Source organism: Salmo trutta, chromosome 11 (genome assembly GCF_901001165.1).
Source record: "Salmo trutta chromosome 11, fSalTru1.1, whole genome shotgun sequence".
In the NCBI taxonomy this organism is placed as follows: domain Eukaryota; kingdom Metazoa; phylum Chordata; class Actinopteri; order Salmoniformes; family Salmonidae; genus Salmo; species Salmo trutta.
The window spans coordinates 14,078,060-14,098,732 of NC_042967.1; the positions used below are offsets into that span (position 1 = coordinate 14,078,060).

The 20,673-nt window shown below is 46.0% G+C and overlaps 1 protein-coding gene across 8 annotated transcripts in view; it reads left to right on the top strand.

Moving 5' to 3' along the window:
• LOC115202250 (type II inositol 3,4-bisphosphate 4-phosphatase) overlaps positions 1–20,673 on the top strand; it is a 200,972-nt gene that overhangs the window by 143,855 nt on the left and 36,444 nt on the right. For all 8 annotated transcript variants that reach the window (XM_029766256.1, XM_029766259.1, XM_029766258.1 and 5 more), the window contains 4 exons: positions 2,548–2,652; positions 5,640–5,748; positions 12,961–13,144; positions 20,059–20,412. In XM_029766256.1, the coding sequence (XP_029622116.1) occupies positions 2,548–2,652; positions 5,640–5,748; positions 12,961–13,144; positions 20,059–20,412 (752 nt within the window). The remainder of the gene's footprint in view (positions 1–2,547; positions 2,653–5,639; positions 5,749–12,960; positions 13,145–20,058; positions 20,413–20,673) is intronic.

Sequence of the window (20,673 nt, forward strand, 5' to 3'; positions counted from 1 at the left end):
TAAAGATCCCATAAATTCCCAATCTGTCCCTCATACCATCATGACCACATAATCATCCCCAGTTTACAATGGTCTCATTCATCCCCCTCCTCTCCCCTGTAGCTATTCTCCAGGTCGTTGCTGTAAATGAGAATGTGTTCACAGTCAACTTACCTGGTAAGATCAGGGTTAAGTCAGAGTGAGAGAGTCCCTCCACTCCAACCCCCTCCACTCTGGCCAGCCAGCTGTGTGTGGGTCAGTATCCTGGCTCCCTCCTGTCACACAGACTGACCACCTGGGCAAACAGATGGGAATTTGATATGGCTAATTCGTCTAACCCGCACCGGTCGCTAGCTCGATTAGCCCCCGTCCCCAGTGCACACAGTTGACAGAGTGACTGACGGCAGCCCACTGAGCTGAAGTGATGGCAAGGCCCCTGGCAGACTTTAGCATTAGCCGCAAGAGATCGCTCAACCTAGCACAGCTGGGAGAGGCCATAGGGCATGTTTAGCTAAATGCTACAGATGAATATGTGACGTCAGAAACAAGAATAATAAAGATGGCTGCCAAACTAGGAGCTTTTGAAGGGTAGTGATACAGATATTAAACGAATAGCCGGATATAATTTTGGTATTTGGCCATCACACATGGCAAAGGAATGAAACAGACTTGAACCCTAGCTAGCAACCCGTGTAGGGCCTGTACAAAAATGTACAGTCAATAATCTGGAGACTGTGTGGACATCTGTAAGTAAGCAGCTGGAGACCAGATGTGCTAGCATCAGGGTAGCATGTTGTAAGTGTAGCCAACTGGAAGACATCAGTTAAATGTTTCATGGGTGGTAGTGGGGACACGTGTGGTGTCCTAGACAGCACACTGACTCCTGCACGTGTGAACGCTCACTGGGTCCTCCTAACGCTGGGTGGGATGGGGAAATGGGATGTAAAATATGTATCCACAGGGAAAAGCACAGGCAGGATATCTAAATAAATGAAATTACTGAACATATAACTTTGGTATCCTGAGTGTGCTTTTCCCTGTGGATATATATTTGGAATTAGCACCGCAAACATCTACTTGGAACAGTTTATTATAGGCTGAAAGGACTTTTGTGTAAAATGGGATTCCAACATTATGTTGACGAATGGGATGTATAGACCTATCTGCTCAAATGGAATACACAGGACAAGGGTGTATGCATCCAGTCCTTATGCAGACACATCAACATGTTTGAATGTCTGATTGATTGTTTGAGTTGCGTGGAATCTCTCGAGCTGGAAACACAGAGTTCTGATCGAATCGAGAGAAAACCCAATTAATCATTTTTGATGTGGAATTCATTTGGAAGAGAACTTCAAATGTTTGTTTGAGGAGAATACGATTTTCCCTCGTGTGTGTGTGTGTGTGTGTGTGTGTGTGTGTGTGTACCTGTTTTTTTCCCTACCTTTATCTCGACTCACACAAATACCCTCTCCTTCAGCAAACACCGCAAAATGTCAGATAGCCTGCGTTATTTGACTGTTCTTAAAAGCTTAGCCCTATTTCAAAGAAAGTTTGCCAGCTCTATTTGCATATTTAAGATTTACGCTACCGGCGTGGAGCGTCAGATTTTCATCTTCAGCATAAGCCTGTGCTTTATCTTTTGGGGGTACAGTTTTAATTGGAAGTTTGGTACAAAGCAAGTGGTGCAAAAGGGGATCAAATCCTATGCTTATAGGATTACACTGTACATTAGTGGATGCTTTGGAAGGCCTGATTTGAAATTGAGCTGGTTTTGAAATGCGGAGAAGTCTCTGGTATCTGTGATATATATTTCTAAATATCTTGCATTGGAAGGTAAATCCAGGCTTTAAAGTGATTATACAGTAGCTATGCATAACGTGTCCATTAGAAGATATAGGTGTTTGCAGGATTGTAATAGCTGTATTTTTAGAATGAATATATTTCTGTCTGTGCTGACATGCGAGGGTCATAACTGGAGCTACAAGCTCAGCCAGATAAGAAGCACAGGATAGTAATGAACTGGGGTGTAATCATTCGTCCAAACAGTTGCAAACAGTTATGTTTTGCAACAAAAACAAGAGTTTCTATTGGACAAATTCAGGTAGGTCCTTCCCCATTTCGTTCCGTTTGCGTCCGTTTAAGAAAAGTTTTGCAACAGAATCGGCGTAATGAATACACTTCTGGGTCCAGACGAAACAGTTCTGTACTCAAGGGTGTGACTCCTTAAGGATTGGTGGCATGCAGCCGACAGGCTTCTGTGTTTGGTCTTTGAGTTTGATAACATGTTCTTGTAATCTATGACATTGAAGATGAAGAAGCTGAATTTGATGCTTTCTGCATATTCTTAGTTACACGATGCAGTGACGCTTTAAAGTTGAGCTAATAGTGTCGATTTGAGAGAGACCACTAAGCGTTGCAAGACCAGATGGGAAGGAGTGTAGGGTGTCACTGGGCTCTACTATGAGGGCTTCTGCCTGACGTGGAAAGCCTCTTTCAATTATAAGCATCTTAATGGTTTGCAATGTGTTTAATACTGACACATCTTTTCTTTGCTATCTTTTCCAGGTCCGTCGTTCAAGCCGAGCTGCAGCAAGGCCCAGAGGTATCTAGAGTTCATCCCTATCAACCTGCACACCCAGAGGATGAGGGTGATGTGTCCTAGACAAACAGGTTTGTGTCCAAATTTACCTATAAAGCATACGGGTTGTATTCATTAGGCACCAAAAACGGATTAAAACAGGGAAGGACTAGCGGGACTTGTCCAATAAGAAATGTACATTTTAGTTTTCAGGGTTATGGTGTGCCCTAATGAATATAACCCTGACTATTACAACTTAATGAGGTTTTTCCAGCTGCTGGGAATGAGCACTGTGGTCTTGAGCGTCACCTACAGCCGCTACAGTTCAAGAGTTCACGTCCTTTGCTCTACTTCTTCTCTTGTCAGTAGAGCGCACAAGGCGCGGATCAGAGGCATCTGGGGTGCTGACAGGTGCATTAACTCTGACAGACCGACCGGCCGACAGACAATGATCTAATGAAGCCCTACGCGTTTGGCCCTGAGAGGGAATACACAGAATAGCCTGGCTTAGAGCTTCCATCTCCCTCTACAACCAACCCCAATACTCACCTCTCTGTAGTTCAGTCCTAGACTTGTCAAAATGCATTTTGGCCGCTTCTACACGCTAGCTCTGGGATGCGCTCAGTAACTGCAAACGCGCTAGCTCTTGGGGAATGTTCCTCAGTTTGGACTTCTCTCACCGTTTGATTGATTGTAAAGTTGAAGGCTAGACAAGCCTTGACACAGATCTCGACTACTCAGCACATCAGGGACGTACAACAAGGAGAATAAGGGGAATGGAGCTGTTAGCCAAAACCATGACCGCTGACTGACTGGTCAAAAACAAGGGTTAGTCAGAAGTCTACCACCTTTGAGAAAGAGGGAGAATGTGTTGAAAGAGATCGTTCCTGGTTCAGTTCAGCTTGGTTTCTGCTGCCAGGTTTCAATAGACATAATAGCTATTGAACACATATGGTGATGCTTTGTTTGTTGATACAATGGCTTCCACATAGTCTAGTCTGGTCCCTCCCTTGGGCAGTTGTTTTTTTGGGGGGGTGAAAAACGATTCACTTTGCCTTACGTTCCAAGAAAGCATGTGTTAAACATCCATCCATGTAAATGACAAATACATCAACGTGCTTTCTGTTAGTCACCCAGTTTTCTGTGCTTGTTAGGAATTATAGCAGTATTTCCTCTAGTTTGGTTTTTCTTTCCTCCCAAACCAAACCATGCATAGCTTTTGCATTTGGATTTGCGTTCCACTATTGATCATGCAGTGAAAGAATGAGAGAAGGTGATCCTAGCGACTAGCGACTGGCTAGCATGGGAGCACAGTGTGATGACTCAGTCACCATTTATGGCATTGTTTGAATGACAGACCATCTAGGGGCTATCACATCTGTGGCAATCTCGATGAAGAGACATTCCCACAGATGTCCAAGGGTCACTGAAGCCAGGAGAGGTGTAAAGACCGATGAGACTTGAATCGACGAAATTAATGTTTGGATTGTTTCAAGAGTTCAGGAAGAGCTATGAAGGTTGATATGTTTCATTGTACTGTAAGCGTATGGATTTATTGCTACAGAGAAACGTCATTCTGTTTGTCGGACGGCGGATAGTTCAAAGAAGAGCAACACAGGTGTGCTCTTATCATAAGGTGTTGAGGTGTGGGGATTAGATCGGAGAACGTGTGGGTTTTCATGTCTGTTGTAATGTTTTGGGCCGTCAAAGTGATGTTAATTAGACAATAGGAGATACAGGTAATTGGCGCTCTTGGAAGAATAAAAGTTGAGCTTTAACTTAGATCATGGAGTCATTGGTAAACCTGATATACGTTGGCACTGTATGTCATAGTGGTGAATATTCTATGCTGTTAAGACTTATTTTAAAAAGGATATTTTGTATCCTTTTAATCGTGAAGATTTCTGGTATGTACCATTTGCAAATTGTATTCTTATTACGTAACTGTAATAAATGTGATTACTTTTAAATGGATACGAACCGCAGACCTCACATTTTTGAGTAATTTTCCTTGAATTATTATTTGGTGAAATGTTTAATGGTAAATGTTATTCACAATATTCATAGCATATATGCTTGTTCTCTAACTGTGCATCTCTGCGCTAAGGTTAACTCAATAATAACTCTACTTAACGCTAAGACATTGATTGCAAGATATTAGCACCTTGTCCCTCAGCCTCTCAATAATTGCAGAGTAAGGAAACAGTGTTCTAAACTCCATTTGGGCTATGTAAAAGGGACATTTTATCTCCCTTAACCCATTCCCATGTCCTGTTTAAGTATGAATTATTCAAATGTATCTCACCGGCCCGCAATAATTTATCCTCCCAGGGAGAGAGAGACAGCCCCCCCCCCCCCCCCCCCCCCAGTCGATTTATGGGGGCAGACGGGGGGGCGGAGGGGGGGGACACACTAAGAAATCAGCTAGAGCAAATTGGCCCGTGTGAGTGATGTTGCCGGCTCACCATTGAATTTCATTGTGTCGCTGTATGTTGTGAGGCAGTAGCCAATTAAGGGGAGCTGGAAAGTTTGAGAGCCCAGGGGCCGAGCAGGGAGAGGTGGGGGACAAGGGGGGCCATGTCGGTGACTATGGGATCATTAAGACGGAAGCGTGGGGCGAGTGCCAACCAATACCCTTCCCAACCTTCGCATTCAGAGCAGCGCTGTCAGTAATTGCTGTCGACGGGGCTTCTCAAACAGGACTTTCTGTGGCGGCTGGCTGCTCTGCCGTCCCAGAGGCCGTTCGTTAGCTGACCTCCACCGCACTAAAGCACCACACTGGAGGATCCACACACACACACACACACACACACACACACCCCTCAGTACACACTACTGTCTGACCTCATTACACATTCCAAACAAAACCTTGTATGACTATTTTCCTGCGTCACAATTTTCCACCTTCCTTCTGAGGAAAAAAAGTTGATATAAGTCTCGTGTGTTTGTCTTTTTCTCAAACCCTTCCCTCCTTCTTGAACCCCCTTCACTTTCCCATCCCTTCCTCTCTACTTGGTGTATTGTACTGTACAACACAGTTCCCACTAACCCCAGGCGGGACACCTTCTTGCCTTCCCAGATGCATTCTATGACGTGATCACGGTGGGGGCTCCAGCGGCCCACTTCCAGGGCTTTAAGGGCGGAGGGCTACAGCGGCTACTGAGCAGACATGAGGCAGAGAAGAAGAGGTGAGACAGCCTTATTATACAACACATAGCATGCAGCAGAGACAGGGCTGTCTTGGAAAATAGATTCATACCCAAATGCAACCCTCCTGGTTAAATAAAGCATTAAAGTGTCTTTGTCCAAAAAGGCACCATATTCCATGTACAGTATAGTGCACTACTTTTGGCCTGGGTATAGGGTGCCATTTTGGATTGGCCCACTTTTGGGTGGAGAGGTATAGTATAGAGGATACTAACAGAGAAGGATGGGTCTAAGTCTGTCTCTGACTGGTTTTCATGTAAGGCTTGTTCTGCTAACGACAGGTGAATGTAGCAGGGCCAGCATTGGTAATGACAGATTAATTTGGTCCTGACATCAGGGTTTGATTTGTGCAAGTAGGGCTAGGCTATACAGTACTGTTAGTGACAGCTGAGCTGGGAGGTTTGACTCAATTGGGATCTGCTCTGTTTGCCACTGACAGCTATATTTGACTGGAGGGGCATAGGCCCTAATGCCGATGAGACTGTTGACTGACTCAGGCTTTTTGTATTTACTCAACGGCTTCTCTCTCTGTGCGGTGGCCATTTTGGATCTTCCAGGTCCCTTCGCAATAACCCTGAGTCGTCCCTATTGACACTCGGAGAGACTGTGATTGAATTGTGTCTGTTTGATTCAATTACCTAGCGCCCATCGCGGACTGTGGCTGTGTGCATGATGTAGAGTCTCTCTTTCTGACGGACAAGACATGTCTAATTAGTATGTTCTCATCGAGCGGGGCCGTCACAGGCCTGACAAACACCCCGATGGGGGTAATATAGTGATGTAGGTGAACTGAGAACAGTGACAGTACAGTAACAGTCCCAACCACCATCCCCCATAGCTATTCATAAAGCGTCTCATAGTAAGAAGTGCTGATCTAGGATCAGGCCCTCCCCCGTCCGTTTAATCGTATTCAATATTATGTAATTTGCTAAACTGATCCTAGATCAGCACTCCCACTCTGAGACTTTTAAGAATACAGCTAGGCGCTGGGGTCGTTAATCAAGATGGCCGCCTTAATGTCCTCCGATCTGAGATCAGCATTTTGTAACTTGTCGACGTTTGCCCTTCCCATGCTGTAAGATGGAGGGGGATTGTCATGGGTTCAGCGTGTGGCCACTTGAGTGATGCCTGAGGAAATGAGAGGTGATTTTCCCCAAAGCTTCTCTGTCGAGTGCCGAGTCATTACGGACCATGTCAGAGCCAATTAGTTACACTGAGTTTAGAGCTCAACAAAGAAGAGGGGAATAGGAGATAGAGAGAGAGAAAGAAAGAGAGAGAAAGAAAGAAAGAAAGAATGAAAGAAAGAAAGAAAGAATGAATCCGAGAGAAAAGAAGTTTGAAGAAAAACTGCACAAGCGAATTTGCCCAGTAGTCAACGCTTATCTGTTAGCATACCCTACGATAAGAGTTAACATATTTTGGAACGAAGAGAGTCCACTGAAGTAAAATCAATTGCTTTGAAATAGAGATTAGACTGGGCAAGGAAGGAGTACCCAGGGATACTTTTTTGTCTCATATTTGACTTAGCTAACTGTAGCTTATATTTTCCAATTTTCCGCCTGGCTAACCGAGGAACGGCCAACTGCCAAGCCCCATCTCATGTCTGACCCAGAATCCAGTCATTTGTCAGTAATTTCCCTAAAATGGGATTTCATGCTCCTCTCCATGGTTATCTTGGATTTGCTTCTATTTGCCTCGTTGGCATTTTAATGGAGTTGCATGTTTTCTTTCAATGAGGGAAAATCAATTTCCGTGACTTAATTTGCATGTTATGCCACGGTGGACATTTTGATTTTGACTCGAGTGTATCTGCCAAGAGGTGCTCTTCAATGTGCTGTTGAAGACCGTGTTTTGTGTTTTGAAATAAATTGAAATTAAGTCATGTTATGAAAATAGATAGCGAGGTTAGACCTAATCTGTAGACACACACAGACAGACACCCTGCTTTTGAACAAGAGCCTTTTGTAATCGTCTTTGATTAAAGGGAACAATAGTCTAGATGTGAGACTTGACTATTCAATGACATAAATGAATCAAATGGAGGAGAGGAAAAACCTGGAGGTGGAACCAGGAGGGCAAAAAAAGAGCCATTCATCCCCGGACACCTAGAGGAGGGGGAGGGGGGAGAAGAGAGAGGGGAGAGGGAGGGGGGAGAGGAGAGAGCAAGGATGGAGGGAGGGGAGAGCGGCGAGGGAGGGGAGAGCGGCGAGGGAGGGGAGAGCGGAGAGGGAGGGGAGGGAGAAGGGAAGGGTGGAGACGGGGAGGCAGGGAGACAGGAGAGATGGTGAAGAGAGAGAGTGGGTAGGGAAGGAAGAGGGAGGGGGAGACGAGAGAGATGGTGAAGAGAGAGAGTGGGTAGGGATGGAAGGGGGAGACGGGAGAGATGGTGAAGAGAGAGAGTGGGTAGGGAAGGAAGAGGGAGGGGGGAGACGGGAGAGATGGTGAAGAGAGAGAGTGGGTAGGGATGGAAGGGGGAGACGGGAGAGATGGTGAAGAGAGAGAGTGGGTAGGGAAGGAAGAGGGAGGGGGAGACGGGAGAGATGGTGAAGAGAGAGAGTGGGTAGGGAAGGAAGGGGGAGACGGGAGAGATGGTGAAGAGAGAGAGTGGGTAGGGAAGGAAGAGGGAGGGGGGAGACGGGAGAGATGGTGAAGAGAGAAAGTGGGTAGGGATGGAAGGGGGAGACGGGAGAGATGGTGAAGAGAGAAAGTGGGTAGGGAAGGAAGAGGGAGGGGGGAGACGGGAGAGATGGTGAAGAGAGAGAGTGGGTAGGGATGGAAGAGGGAGGGGGGAGACGGGAGAGATGGTGAAGAGAGAGAGCAGGTAGGGAAGGAAGAGGGGATAGAGGAGGAGTGTGCGAGAGAGGGTGAGAGATGGGGAGAGGGAGAGAGAGCGGGACGGGAGCCTTGGCGTTGTACCGACAGTATGCAACAGCCAGAGCCAGCGATATCTTCTTAGTATGGGGCCTTGAAAGGAAGTTAAATTAACAGCTGCACTTCGGGCCCCTTCAGTATCCTACAAAGCTATTTACATACAGGGCAGGTGCTTTTAGCTTTCGTTAATGCATGCCCTCCACCCAAATGGCTGTTTGAAAAGTCACCAATTTTTCTTTTTTTCTTCTTTTTAATTGAACCCTGTAGACGTTGCGGACTAATCTTTCTTTAACAAGCCCCTCCTTTGAATCATTCAGCTTTTTGTACAGTGATAAGAGATGCTTACTTTGGCTGGAGCCCAGGTTTATTTAATGTGCATCATCAGGTTCTGTAAGGGGGAACACTGCTGAGATGAGGTTGAAGCACTTCTTGTTTTTATACAGTACTCTCTCTCGCCGTGTGTGTGTGTGTGTGTGTGTGTGTGTGTGTGTGTGTGTGTGTGTGTGTGTGTGTGTGTGTGTGTGTGTGTGTGTGTGTGTGTGTGTGTGTGTGTGTGTGTGTGTGTGTGTGTGTGTGTGTGTGTGTGTGTGTGTGTGTGTTTGTGTGTTTGTTTGTTTGTTTGTTTGTTTGTTTGTTTGTTTGTTTGTTTGTTTGTTTGTTTGTTTGTTTGTTTGTTTTATTCCCAGGCAGTTAGTTAAACAGACAGATGCCTATTGGTTTCGAAGTGAGGACCTTGGCCGTTTTTTTATTTTATTTAACCAGGTAGGCCAGTTGAGAACAAGTTCTCATTTACAACTGCGACCTGGCCAAGATAAAGCAAAGCAGTGCGACACAAACAACAACACAGAGTTACACATGGAATAAACAAACGTACAGTCAATAACACAATAGAAAAATCTATATACAGTGTGTGCAAATGTAGTAAGATTAGGGAGGTAAGCATTAACACTGGAGTGATAGATGTGCAGATGATGATGTGCAAGTAGAGATACTGGGGTGCAAAGGAGCAAAATAAGTTGTGTATTAGAACCAGTAGAGAACTGATTAACACTATCTTGTTCAAACACAGGCTGTTCTGGCATCAGGCTGTCTGTCTGTGTGATGGAGAAGGGCAGAAGCCCAGGTCAAATGTAAGAAACTGTGCATTTCATTTCATATTTCTATGCTTCTGTCCTCCTATATGATAGTGTGGGTTGTGGCAGTAGCCCTGGTCAGATCTACAGTAAGGACTGGTCTGAAGTCAGTGCCTAGTCCCGTGAGAGAGTGGCTGTTGGTCCTTGTCTGATTTGAGAAACAGTTCTAAGATCAGTTGCTATCCAGCACTGTCTTATGACAGACTGGGCTTTGGGGAACCAGACCTGAGGAACCAATGGACACAATCATGTTCAAACACAGGCTGTTCTGGCATCAGACTGGTGCAGGCTGTATGTCTGTTTGATGGAGGAGGACTTTGACAGTGGCCCTATTAACTGGTCTGCGATCAGTTGCATTCCAGCCTTGTCTCTATGACGGAGTGGGTTTTGGCAATGGCATTGGTCTGGTCAGGTCCACGCTGGTCTAGGATCAGTTGTTATCCAGTCCTCTCACTTATGACAGAGTGGGCTTTGGCAGTAACCAGACTGGTCTAGGATCAGTTGCTATCCAGTCCTCTCACTTATGACAGAGTGGGCTTTGGCAGTGACCAGACTGGTCTAGGATAAGTTGCTATACAGTGCCAGGCCTGTCTGTGTCTCAATGACAGAGTGTGTTTTTTGGCCCGGGGAGTTGTGGGCCTCAGTCCTGCCGTCCTCCGATGCAGTGTTCTGCTCCTGCTGGCTGTCAACAGCAGGCCTGGAAGCTCTTCATTAATTTCCTTCCCCACTATTAATTATCCATGAGCCGGAGACACAGGCTTAATTAGAGAAGAGAGGCTGCTGCTTCTTCTTCTTCTCCTCCTTTCCCTCTCTTCCTCTCATTACTGTCATAACCAATTCCCATTGATCATTTAGGAACATCAAGGGAGGACGTTTTGCTAGACTGCTTACTATTTGCTAGTTTTGATAATTCCTCCTAATAGGTAGGTCTAGATTGGGTGGGTGGATGCTCCAGGGCGGAGAGCAAGGTGTGGGATAGCTAGCCCACTAGGGAGGCTGTGTCTAGGGGAGAGTTGGTGTCGATAAAGACACCCCCCCCCCACCCACCCCCTTCTGGGGGGTTCTGGTTCTCTCAGATGTAACCCACCGGAGATATAAGATCATCTGCAGAGTAATAACGTGTATACAAACATGTATTTTACATTTAACTAGCTAGCTTGTGGCTCAGCAAATTGCCAGTAAACGCTAAGAAACACAGCCAAAATCTTTTGCTTCTTGATTAAACACCTAACAACAAATTCCTCCACCATTGTAAACAAGGATATTCCAGGTCGGGTGTCCATTTTTAAGCTTTTCCCTTAACAAGCAGGGTTTCTGTTCTCTTCACTGTGCTTGTCGGCAGCCATCTTGGCTTTGGTGGAAGCCAGCTAGCTTAATGGACTGACAGGCCATCCTGATGAGGAATTTATGGTTTCCCTCCAATAACCAGCTCCGATATAGGTCAATGCTCTCCTGTGGCATCAGGCGGTAGGGACCATGTGTAAACACTGATTATCCACTGCACAGGATAGCTAATGGCTGGATTTGTACTTATGAGTCAACAGTGTTGTTATGCAGCTGGAATTAGCTTATGAGTCTCTGTCTCCCTTACTCACTCACTCAGACAATGTCGTTTTTCCGGCGGTGTTCTGTTTTATTTATCTTCTTCCATTTGTACCCTCCTGCATAATGTGGTAATAAGAACAACCCAAAGAGAATGCCCAAGTTTTAACGAAATGACTTACGTAAAGGATCATTCAAACAAATGTTGGCTTTTTTCCTAGTATTCCCTAGCAACTTCCCTTGTATTGACTATAGGCTAGGCTACTCTGTAGACATGGGATACGATGGTACTGGATCTTATAAGAGGCCGAAGTCTGATTGTCTTTGGGCTGCAGCGGGTGGCCTATCTCCAGAGAACTCATTAGCCGTAATGACAAGGCCAGGGTTTGTTAGCGCTAACCAATCAGATGCTACATTGGCAGCAGCTAGCTAGCCCCCAGTACACCTGAAGTAATAAAGGTCCCCAGGTTTTGGCACTGTATTGATGAAGCAGGTAGGGGATGTGTCATAAAAGATTGCTTTGAGGACTCTTCTTTTCTACTCGCTCTCTCGTTCTCAAGACATTCACTCTTTCAGTCTTCAGTCAATTATGCCTTGGGATCTGGCTCCAGGGTCTGGCCTACATACAGGCTGTTCAGAGCTGAATCTAAACTAGCTGGGAGGGTTGACTGCCTCAAATCACTGCTTCGTTAACGCACACGCTCGGTCTGATGGCAGGAAATCACTGTGGAGAACTCAATGAAAGTCATTGAAACTTTACTTGAGGTGAACGTTTGATTGGGACTGATGTGCCCTGAATCTATGAACTGACAAAACACGTTTCATCTGAGGGTGAAACGCTTCCCTAAAAATGAAAAAAGTATTAATAATTCATCATTTTCATCTGGCTGCAGATATTAATTAGGTGGTTTTAGATTGAAGCGTTGGAAAGCATTGATCTATGATACAGTTTCAGGCAACTAGAGCAACATTTTACTTACTGTATCCAGACTATACCCCACACTGTATTGTGGCGGTAATGAATCCAACTAGAAAACGTTTACCAGTGGACTGTTTGTGATTATCCTATTATCTAGACTACAAACCGATCCATAGTCATCCCTGTTCTAAATGGACAAAATAATTGTATGTGGAATGTATACGTTCTGCTTACTAATGACATATAGGAACATGTCATGGTTTGGCTATTGATTGGAGGCAGAATGAACTGAAATGAATCTGTTCTTGCAGGTGGTTTGCAATATGCCTGGACATTGGTTACTCTGTGGGCGGGCCATTGATTTAATCTAAATAACTCCCAGGCCCAGCCTCTGTCTACAGTATCATTGATCCATCTCTTTCGTTTCTCACTTCTCGCCCTCTCCGGTCAAGTTAGAAGAGTCAAATATATATTCTATGGTGAACATGTCTGAGTATGTAAAATAGTTGAATATGTTTAGCACTGCTGAAACTAGCTGGATTCATACAGTCAAATTTAACCACATGCAATAAACAGTAAAACCTCTGAGTTTTTACAATGTTTCTTATTTTATCAGTTTTTATCTACACTGCTGTTTACAATCCTCTAAAATCTTGACTATTTTCTTTTCCTGTCTCTGTCTCTGTCTCTCTCTCTCTCTCTCTGTCTCTCTCTGTCTCCCTCTTCAGTTTCAGCACAGCATACCAGTGCATCTACTACTCCCCGGAGCACACAGCCAAGGCCCAGGAGGTGTTGCACAGTGTGGGCCATCTCCAGCCTCTCATCTCGGGCCTGGCAGACCAGCTGCTTCAGGCCGCCCAGCAGCACTCCATGGCTGGGCTGAGGGAGGCACTCAAGACCCTGGCTGGAAAGGTGAGTAGGCCTCTACCACCATAACTACCAGAACCACCACCACCTACCAGCTCTTTCCTTGTTCCTTTCCCCACCATTTAGCTCCAAGCCTGGGGTGGGGGTGCTGCTTAGTGCCCCTGGCTGGATCTCTAGCCACATAGGTCTCCAACCACCACCACAATCTACCCCCTCTGTCCATGTTCCTTTCCCCCACGATGGAGCTCAAAGGTACGGGTAGAAGTGCTATGCTTAACTTGTCTGGATCTGTAGCCCCCCCCCCCCCCCCCGGGTGCTGGAGGTGCTGGGCTGAATGCCACCATCTGGATGTGTGTAGCACCACAGGGGAGCTCATTTTAGAGCTCTTCCCTCCTGCTGTGCTAGTGTGTAATCAGGCAAGGTGAAGCCTGGTAGGTGAAGCCTGGTAGGTGAAGCCTGGAAGGTAGAGCCTGGGAGGTGAAGCCTGGGGGTGAAGCCTGGGGGGTGAAGCCTGGGAGGTGAAGCCTGGGAGGTGAAGCCTGGTAGGTGAGCTACCAGGGGGATTATAACTGGAGCTATTTGTAGAAAATCTCCTTTACAGTGACTCTGAGTGTGAACATGTGTTTTGCCTCAGAGATGATTGTTTATACTGTATTTTGCTGAATACATTTGGCTGCAGCAAGTGTATTTTAATGACCTGAAGATGCCCTTGAAGCGTACTGTCACCTACTACAAAACATCTGCCGTGAAGACATCTAGCTCTAGGGTTAAACACACCCCAAACACACACACCTCTCGTCATACCCACTGTCCATAAATCATCATTAAAACGCCAAAGCCAACAAAAGTGAATTGCGAGTCGACGAGCGCAGAGTTTTATGGACAAGACACTTGGTGTTTTATCCGTGTAATTATGAATTACATCTGGTGCTGTCAGATTTGCAATCTGCTGCAGTGAGTGAGTGAGAGATTGTTTTTGCCACAGTGGAGTAGAGCCCAATCAGACAGTTTAATTGGTACATTCTCTCTGTCACCGCTTCCCCTCATCCTTGATTAGACACGCAGGCGGCCTGGTCAGCACCGGCCCTGCTCCCCTGATTGGAACTTCAAACTTTGTGTGTCTCTGTCTCGGTGGTTGGGTGTGTGTGTGGGTGGTATGTGTGGTGGGCGGAGTGAGGGAGGCTTGTGGTAGGGTGTGTATGGGGAAAGATATAGTTGGATGGGGAGATTGATAGATGGTTGTCCGTTGGATAGTTGTTTATGTCATATGCATGAGTAGACTGTCATTGAATGTGTGTTTGCACATTTGTTTCTAGTGCTGTGTTGTGTGTTGTGTGTGCGCCCTAAGTAGCTCATCTATCATTTATTGACAATCCATAGTCCGCCTAGCAACACCACACAATCAGCACCACAATTTTCACCATATAATGTATGAACCCGGATCAATTAGGTGGTCTACCCATGGCGTTTCCACGGAAACTCTCAAAACACACACACACTCACTCACTCACACAAACACACAGCCATGCTGGCTCCCTGGGTTGGTGTGTGTCCACAGTCCAGACAGATGGCTGTGGAGCTTCGGTCCAAAGGGAGGGAGGGAGGGAGACAGAGCCCTAATGAAAGCACAGAGAGGTTTGATCCACAGTCACGTTACTCACCAAGACTTCACCTCCAGAGAGCCTGGGAGTGAGTGCAGCAGTGGGGGGAGAAGTTAGCCTGGGATCCAAACGGATTATTTCACCATTTTCATCTTGGATTCAAGGCTATGGAGGAGGGTTGTCACTGCGCTGGGGGGATGCTGTGACTCCCCTTAGGGAAAGAGATGGGGGGAGTTTAAAACAGAAAACCCACACTATGAAACAAAGAAAGATCTACAACGATCTACGGGTTCTCAGATGCTGTGTTATTACTGCTACTGCTGCTACTGGTGGTGATGATGATGATGGCGATCAGTGAAAGAACGATGCATCAATTCATCTCCTGCCTTCTGGGAGCTGATGCTTATATCCAAAAGCGCAAAATACCAGCGTTACCGTAGACGACCTGTTAAATACCAGCGTTACCGTAGACGACCTGTTAAATACCAGCGTTACCGTAGACGACCTGTTAAATACCAGCGTTACCGTAGACGACCTGTTAATTACCAGCGTTACCGTAGACGACCTGTTAAATACCAGCGTTACCGTAGACGACCTGTTAATTACCAGCGTTACCGTAGACGACCTGTTAATTACCAGCGTTACTGTAGACTACCTGTTAATTACCAGCGTTACCGTAGACGACCTGTTAATTACCAGCGTTACCGTAGACGACCTGTTAATTACCAGCGTTACCGTAGACGACCTGTTAATTACCAGCGTTACCGTAGACGACCTGTTAATTACCAGCGTTACCGTAGACGACCTGTTAATTACCAGCGTTACCGTAGATTCCAGTAACTTTGGTAAATGACCAGTAGATTTATAACCCTAGTCATACAGTACAGACAACTCCTCTCATCTTCTTCAAATCAGCGGTGAGTGTATAGCCTTGCAGTTTTTTCATCTACTTTAGATCAAACATACAGTATCACACATAAAAACCACTCCTCCTCTTGCAGTTTTTTCATCTACTTTAGATCAAACATACAGTGTCACACATAAAAACCACTCCTCCAACCGTAAGCATTTCACCTCTGACTTGCACTTTCCCTCAGTTGAGATCAAAGATGTATTGAAGAGCGCAATGTTTCTTTCTCTCAGGGGATTTCCGGTCCTTAGATCTCCACAGTAGGTGAAGGTGAGAACCAGAGTGAAGTGAAGTTCTCACGTGAGATTGAGAGGTGAGCAAAAGTAGAATAAGATAACAAAGTGAGCGATTTGAAATTTGAGACAGAGACCGTTTAAACCAAATCCTGGATTAGAACACACATTCATCTGATATTATACAGTGTGTTTAGTGGACTCTCTGTCTGAGAAACCGACCCTTAGAGTATTTTCTGTCACACGCAACACCTTCAAATGCATCACACAGCACAGTATAGACAATCCTCCCCTAAGGATGGTTCACAACTTTCAAATCTACCCGAAATGCAAACAACTGAAGAGAGAGAATAAACCCGGAAACTATCAACTATCTGAGTCATTGTGAGTTAGTCTATTAGACTATGAACTATCTGAGTCATTGTGAGTTAGTTGAATAGAATATCAACTATCTGAGTCATTGTGAGTTAGTCGAATAGAATATCAACTGTCTACGTCATTTTGAGTTAGTCTATTAGAATATCAACTATCTGAGTCATTGTGAGTTAGCCTATTAGACTATTAACTATCTGAGTCATTTTGAGTTAGTCTATTAGAATATCAACTATCTGAGTCATTGTGAGTTAGTCTAATAGAATATCAACTATCTGATTTAGTCTAATAGACAATCAACTATCTGAGTCATTTTGAGTTAGCCTATTAGACTATTAACTATCTGAGTCATTTTGAGTTAGTCTATTAGAATATCAACTATCTGAGTCATTGTGAGCTAGTCTAATAGAATATCAACTATCTGATTTAGTCTAATAGACAATCAACTATCTGAGTCATTTTGAGTTAGCCTATTAGACTATTAACTATCTGAGTCATTTTGAGTTAGTCTATTAGAATATCAACTATCTGAGTCATTGTGAGCTAGTCTAATAGAATACCAACTATCTGATTTAGTCTAATAGACAATCAACTATCTGAGTCATTGTGAGTTAGCCTATTAGACTATCAACTATCTGAGTCATTGTTAGTCTAATCCTAATACAATAACAATGGCTCTGGATGGGCTTTGTCGCAGTCAAATAGCTTGGTCCCTTGACCCCACGGTTAAGAAGAGCAAATATGACCAGAGTGTGAAATACCATGTCTCTCACCATGCATTGTTCAGTCACCCCAGAAAAGCCAATGAATACCAAATGTCTTCCATTGATTGCAAATGAACGTTGTGGAAGATAAGCACATTTCTATTTGAATATGGATTTTGGCATTTTAAGTTTGGGTTTCTCTGGGAGTTTTGATCCTATTGAGGTTTTTTCTTCACTGATTTGTGTGTGGGGTTGGGTTGTGGGGAAGTGTGTGGGGTTGGGTTGTGGGGAACTGTGCGGGGTTGGGTTGTGGGGAAGTGTGTGGGGTTGGGTTGTGTGGAAGTGTGTGGGGTTGGGTTGTGGGGAAGTGTGTGGGGTTGGGTTGTGGGGTTGGGTTGTGGTGTGGTGTGCGAGGTTGGGTTGTGGGGAAGTGTGTGGGGTTAGTGTGTGGGGCTGGGTTGTGGGGAAGTGTGTGGGGTTGGGTTGTGTGGAAGTGTGTGGGGTTGGGTTGTGGGGAAGTGTGTGGGGTTGGGTTGTGGGGAAGTGTGTGGGGTTGGGTTGTGGGGAAGTGTGTGGGGTTGGGTTGTGTGGAAGTGTGTGGGGTTGGGTTGTGGGGAAGTGTGTGAGGTTGGGTTGTGGGGAAGTGTGTGGGGTTGGGTTGTGTGGAAGTGTGCGGGGTTGGGTTGTGGGGAAGTGTGCGGGGTTGGGTTGTGGGGAAGTGTGTGGGGTTGGGTTGTGGGGAAGTGTGTGGGGTTGGGTTGTGGGGAAGTGTGTGGGGTTGTGTTGTGTGCGAGGTTGGGTTGTGGGGTTGGGTTGTGGGGAAGTGTGTGAGGTTGGGTTGTGTGGAAGTGTGCGAGGTTGGGTTGTGGGGAAGTGTGCGGGGTTGGGTTGTGTGGGGTTGGGTTGTGTGGAAGTGTGTGGGGTTGGGTTGTGGGGAAGTGTGTGGGGTTGAGTTGTGGGGAAGTGTGTGGGGTTGGGTTGTGGGGAAGTGTGTGGGGTTGGGTTGTGGGGAAGTGTGTGGGGTTGGGTTGTGGGGAAGTGTGTGGGGTTGGGTTGTGGGGAAGTGTGTGGGGTTGGGTTGTGGGGAAGTGTGTGGGGTTGAGTTGTGGGGAAGTGCGTGCATGCGTGCATTTTTGTGTGTGCGAGTATCCGTGTTGATAAAATGTTCTCCTAATTGAAGTAAATGTGAACTTGCACTAAATGTTAATCAAGTTATGTATTTCAATCCAGAGTTATACCGCTCTCAAATGATTAATTGACAGTTATAATATAGTCTATATACTGTACCTGATAGGCAATTAGTGAATGGAATGCAATCCCACTCTGTAACTGTTTGTTCACACATGCTCTTTTCAACAACCACCATAACCCAGTTTGATAAGGCCCTACAAGAAAGGCTGTCTGCCAAAGCCAGGCCTCAATGACTCCCAGTGCTAGCAGGGTTTTTTGTTCTGTTCAGTTAATATACATACATACAGATTGTTCCTTATCAGATCACTTTGCCAGATATAAAGCTGAAACAGAACCTTGAAAACACAAAGAGGTCTTCCAGGAGCAACTACTGTCTACATAACCGGGGCGGCAGCGTAGCCTAGTGGTTAGAGCGTTGGACTAGTAACCGAAAGGTTGCAAGATTGAATCCCTGAGCTGACAAGGTACAAATCTGTCGTTCTGCCCCTGTTCCTAGGCCGTCATTGAAAATAAGAATTTGTTCTTAACTGACTTGCCTAGTTAAATAAAGGATAAAAAAAAACACTAGGGGACAAAGACGCCATTCTCCAGTCTCACACTGTTTCTGTACAAGCCCTCCAAGTGCCACCTTCCCCTCTCTCACCTCAGAGATTCCTCTCTACCCTCTCTCACCTCAGAGATTCCTCTCTACCCTCTCTCACCCCAGAGAGGTACACAGACTCCTCCTCTACCCTCTCTCACCTCAGAGAGGTACACAGATTCCTCTCTACCCTCTCTCACCCCAGAGAGGTACACAGATTCCTCTCTACCCTCTCTCACCCCAGAGAGGTACACAGATTCCTCTCTCACCTCAGAGAGGTACACAGATTCCTCTCTCACCCCAGAGAGGTACACAGATTCCTCTCTCACCTCAGAGAGGTACACAGACTCCTCTCTACCCTCTCTCACCTCAGAGAGGTACACATATTCCTCTCTCACCTCAGAGAGGTACACAGACTCCTCTCTACCCTCTCTCACCTCAGAGAGGTACACAGACTCCTCTCTACCCTTTCTCACCTCAGAGAGGTACACAGATTCCTCTCTCACCTCAGAGAGGTACACAGATTCCTCTCTCACCTCAGAGAGGTACACAGATTCCTCTCTCACCTCAGAGAGGTACACAGATTCCTCTCTCACCTCAGAGAGGTACACAGATTCCTCTCTACCCTCTGGGTCATGTTTCAGGGGGTTAGTGGCAGCACGGGGAGAGATGCTCCAGGTGGCTTTTTTTTACTAACGTATGCCGCATTCATTTGTTCAATATCTCATTGGTTCTCTTGTTTGCCTGTTCAAAGGATCTCTGCTTATGTGTCGTATTAGACTGCATGTGGTTTGCTGTGGTAATAGAATTGCTTATTGCGATGCTAACTCAATTATTCCTGAGAGCCCTTATCTGTGGTGCCGGGGTGCAAGCCGTCTTGGCGCTGGATGATCATCAGCATTCAGCAGCTTGTGAATTTGAGTTCAAAGGAGGTAGCTACCCCTCGGAGGCGAGAAGGCTCACCGAGGAGGAATTGAATTGTTTCTTGTTGTTGACGTTGTTGCCGGTGCCTGGCGCCGGCGCTAGCGAACACGGAGGGGAAGGTTAGCGAGGAGGAAAGCTAATCTTCCATCACTCCTTCATTTTACTAGCCCGCTGAACACACACACACACACACACACACACACACTCAGTTTTTTGATGAACTCCTCAGTGATATCCCTCTCCCCTGTTCTCTAGCACTCTCATTCACCCTCTCTCTCTTTTTCATTCTGTCTCCCTTTATCTCGCTCTCTCTCTCTCTCTCTCTCTCTCTCTCTCTCTCTCTCTCTCTCTCTCTCTCACTCTCTCTGTCTGTATTTCTCCCTACCTCACCACCCTCCCATCCCACTCATTCAATCTCCCTCTCTTCCCTCTGATTTCTTGCAGACGGAGCAGTTTGTGCACGCGCTCAAAGACGAGCTGGTGAAGAGCGCCTTGCTGGCCCTCCACGCTGCACAGCCCGGCTACGTGACGAAGAACCAGAACCAGACCCTGCCAGGCCACCAGGGTCACAGTCACCAGGACCACCCTAGTCCCAGCCAGAGGGGTCAACAAGGCCAGAGCCCACCCCAGAACCCAGGCCACAGTCCTGGGCAGCCATCGGCTACAGACAGCCCTGTGGTAGTGTGTAATAATGTGGATGGTGGCTCTCAGACGGCTCCCATCAGAGAAGACGGACAGACACCTCTGAAGCGGCAGGACTCCATACCGTGCCATAAGGAGTACGACGAGGAGGAATGGGCAAGTCCTGCTGTTTCTAAACCATCATCTCACTCTGTGTCTGCTCTGCTCTGTCTGTGAGTCTCAATCTCTGTCCCCCTTCTTCCTCTCTCTCAATTCAATTCAAGGGCTTTATTGGCATGGGAAACATATGTTAACATTGCCAAAGCAAGTGAAATAAACAATAACAAAATGAACAGTAAACATTATGCTCAAAGACGTTCCAGAAGAATAAAGACATTTCAAATGTCATATTATGTCTATACAGTGTTGTAACAATGT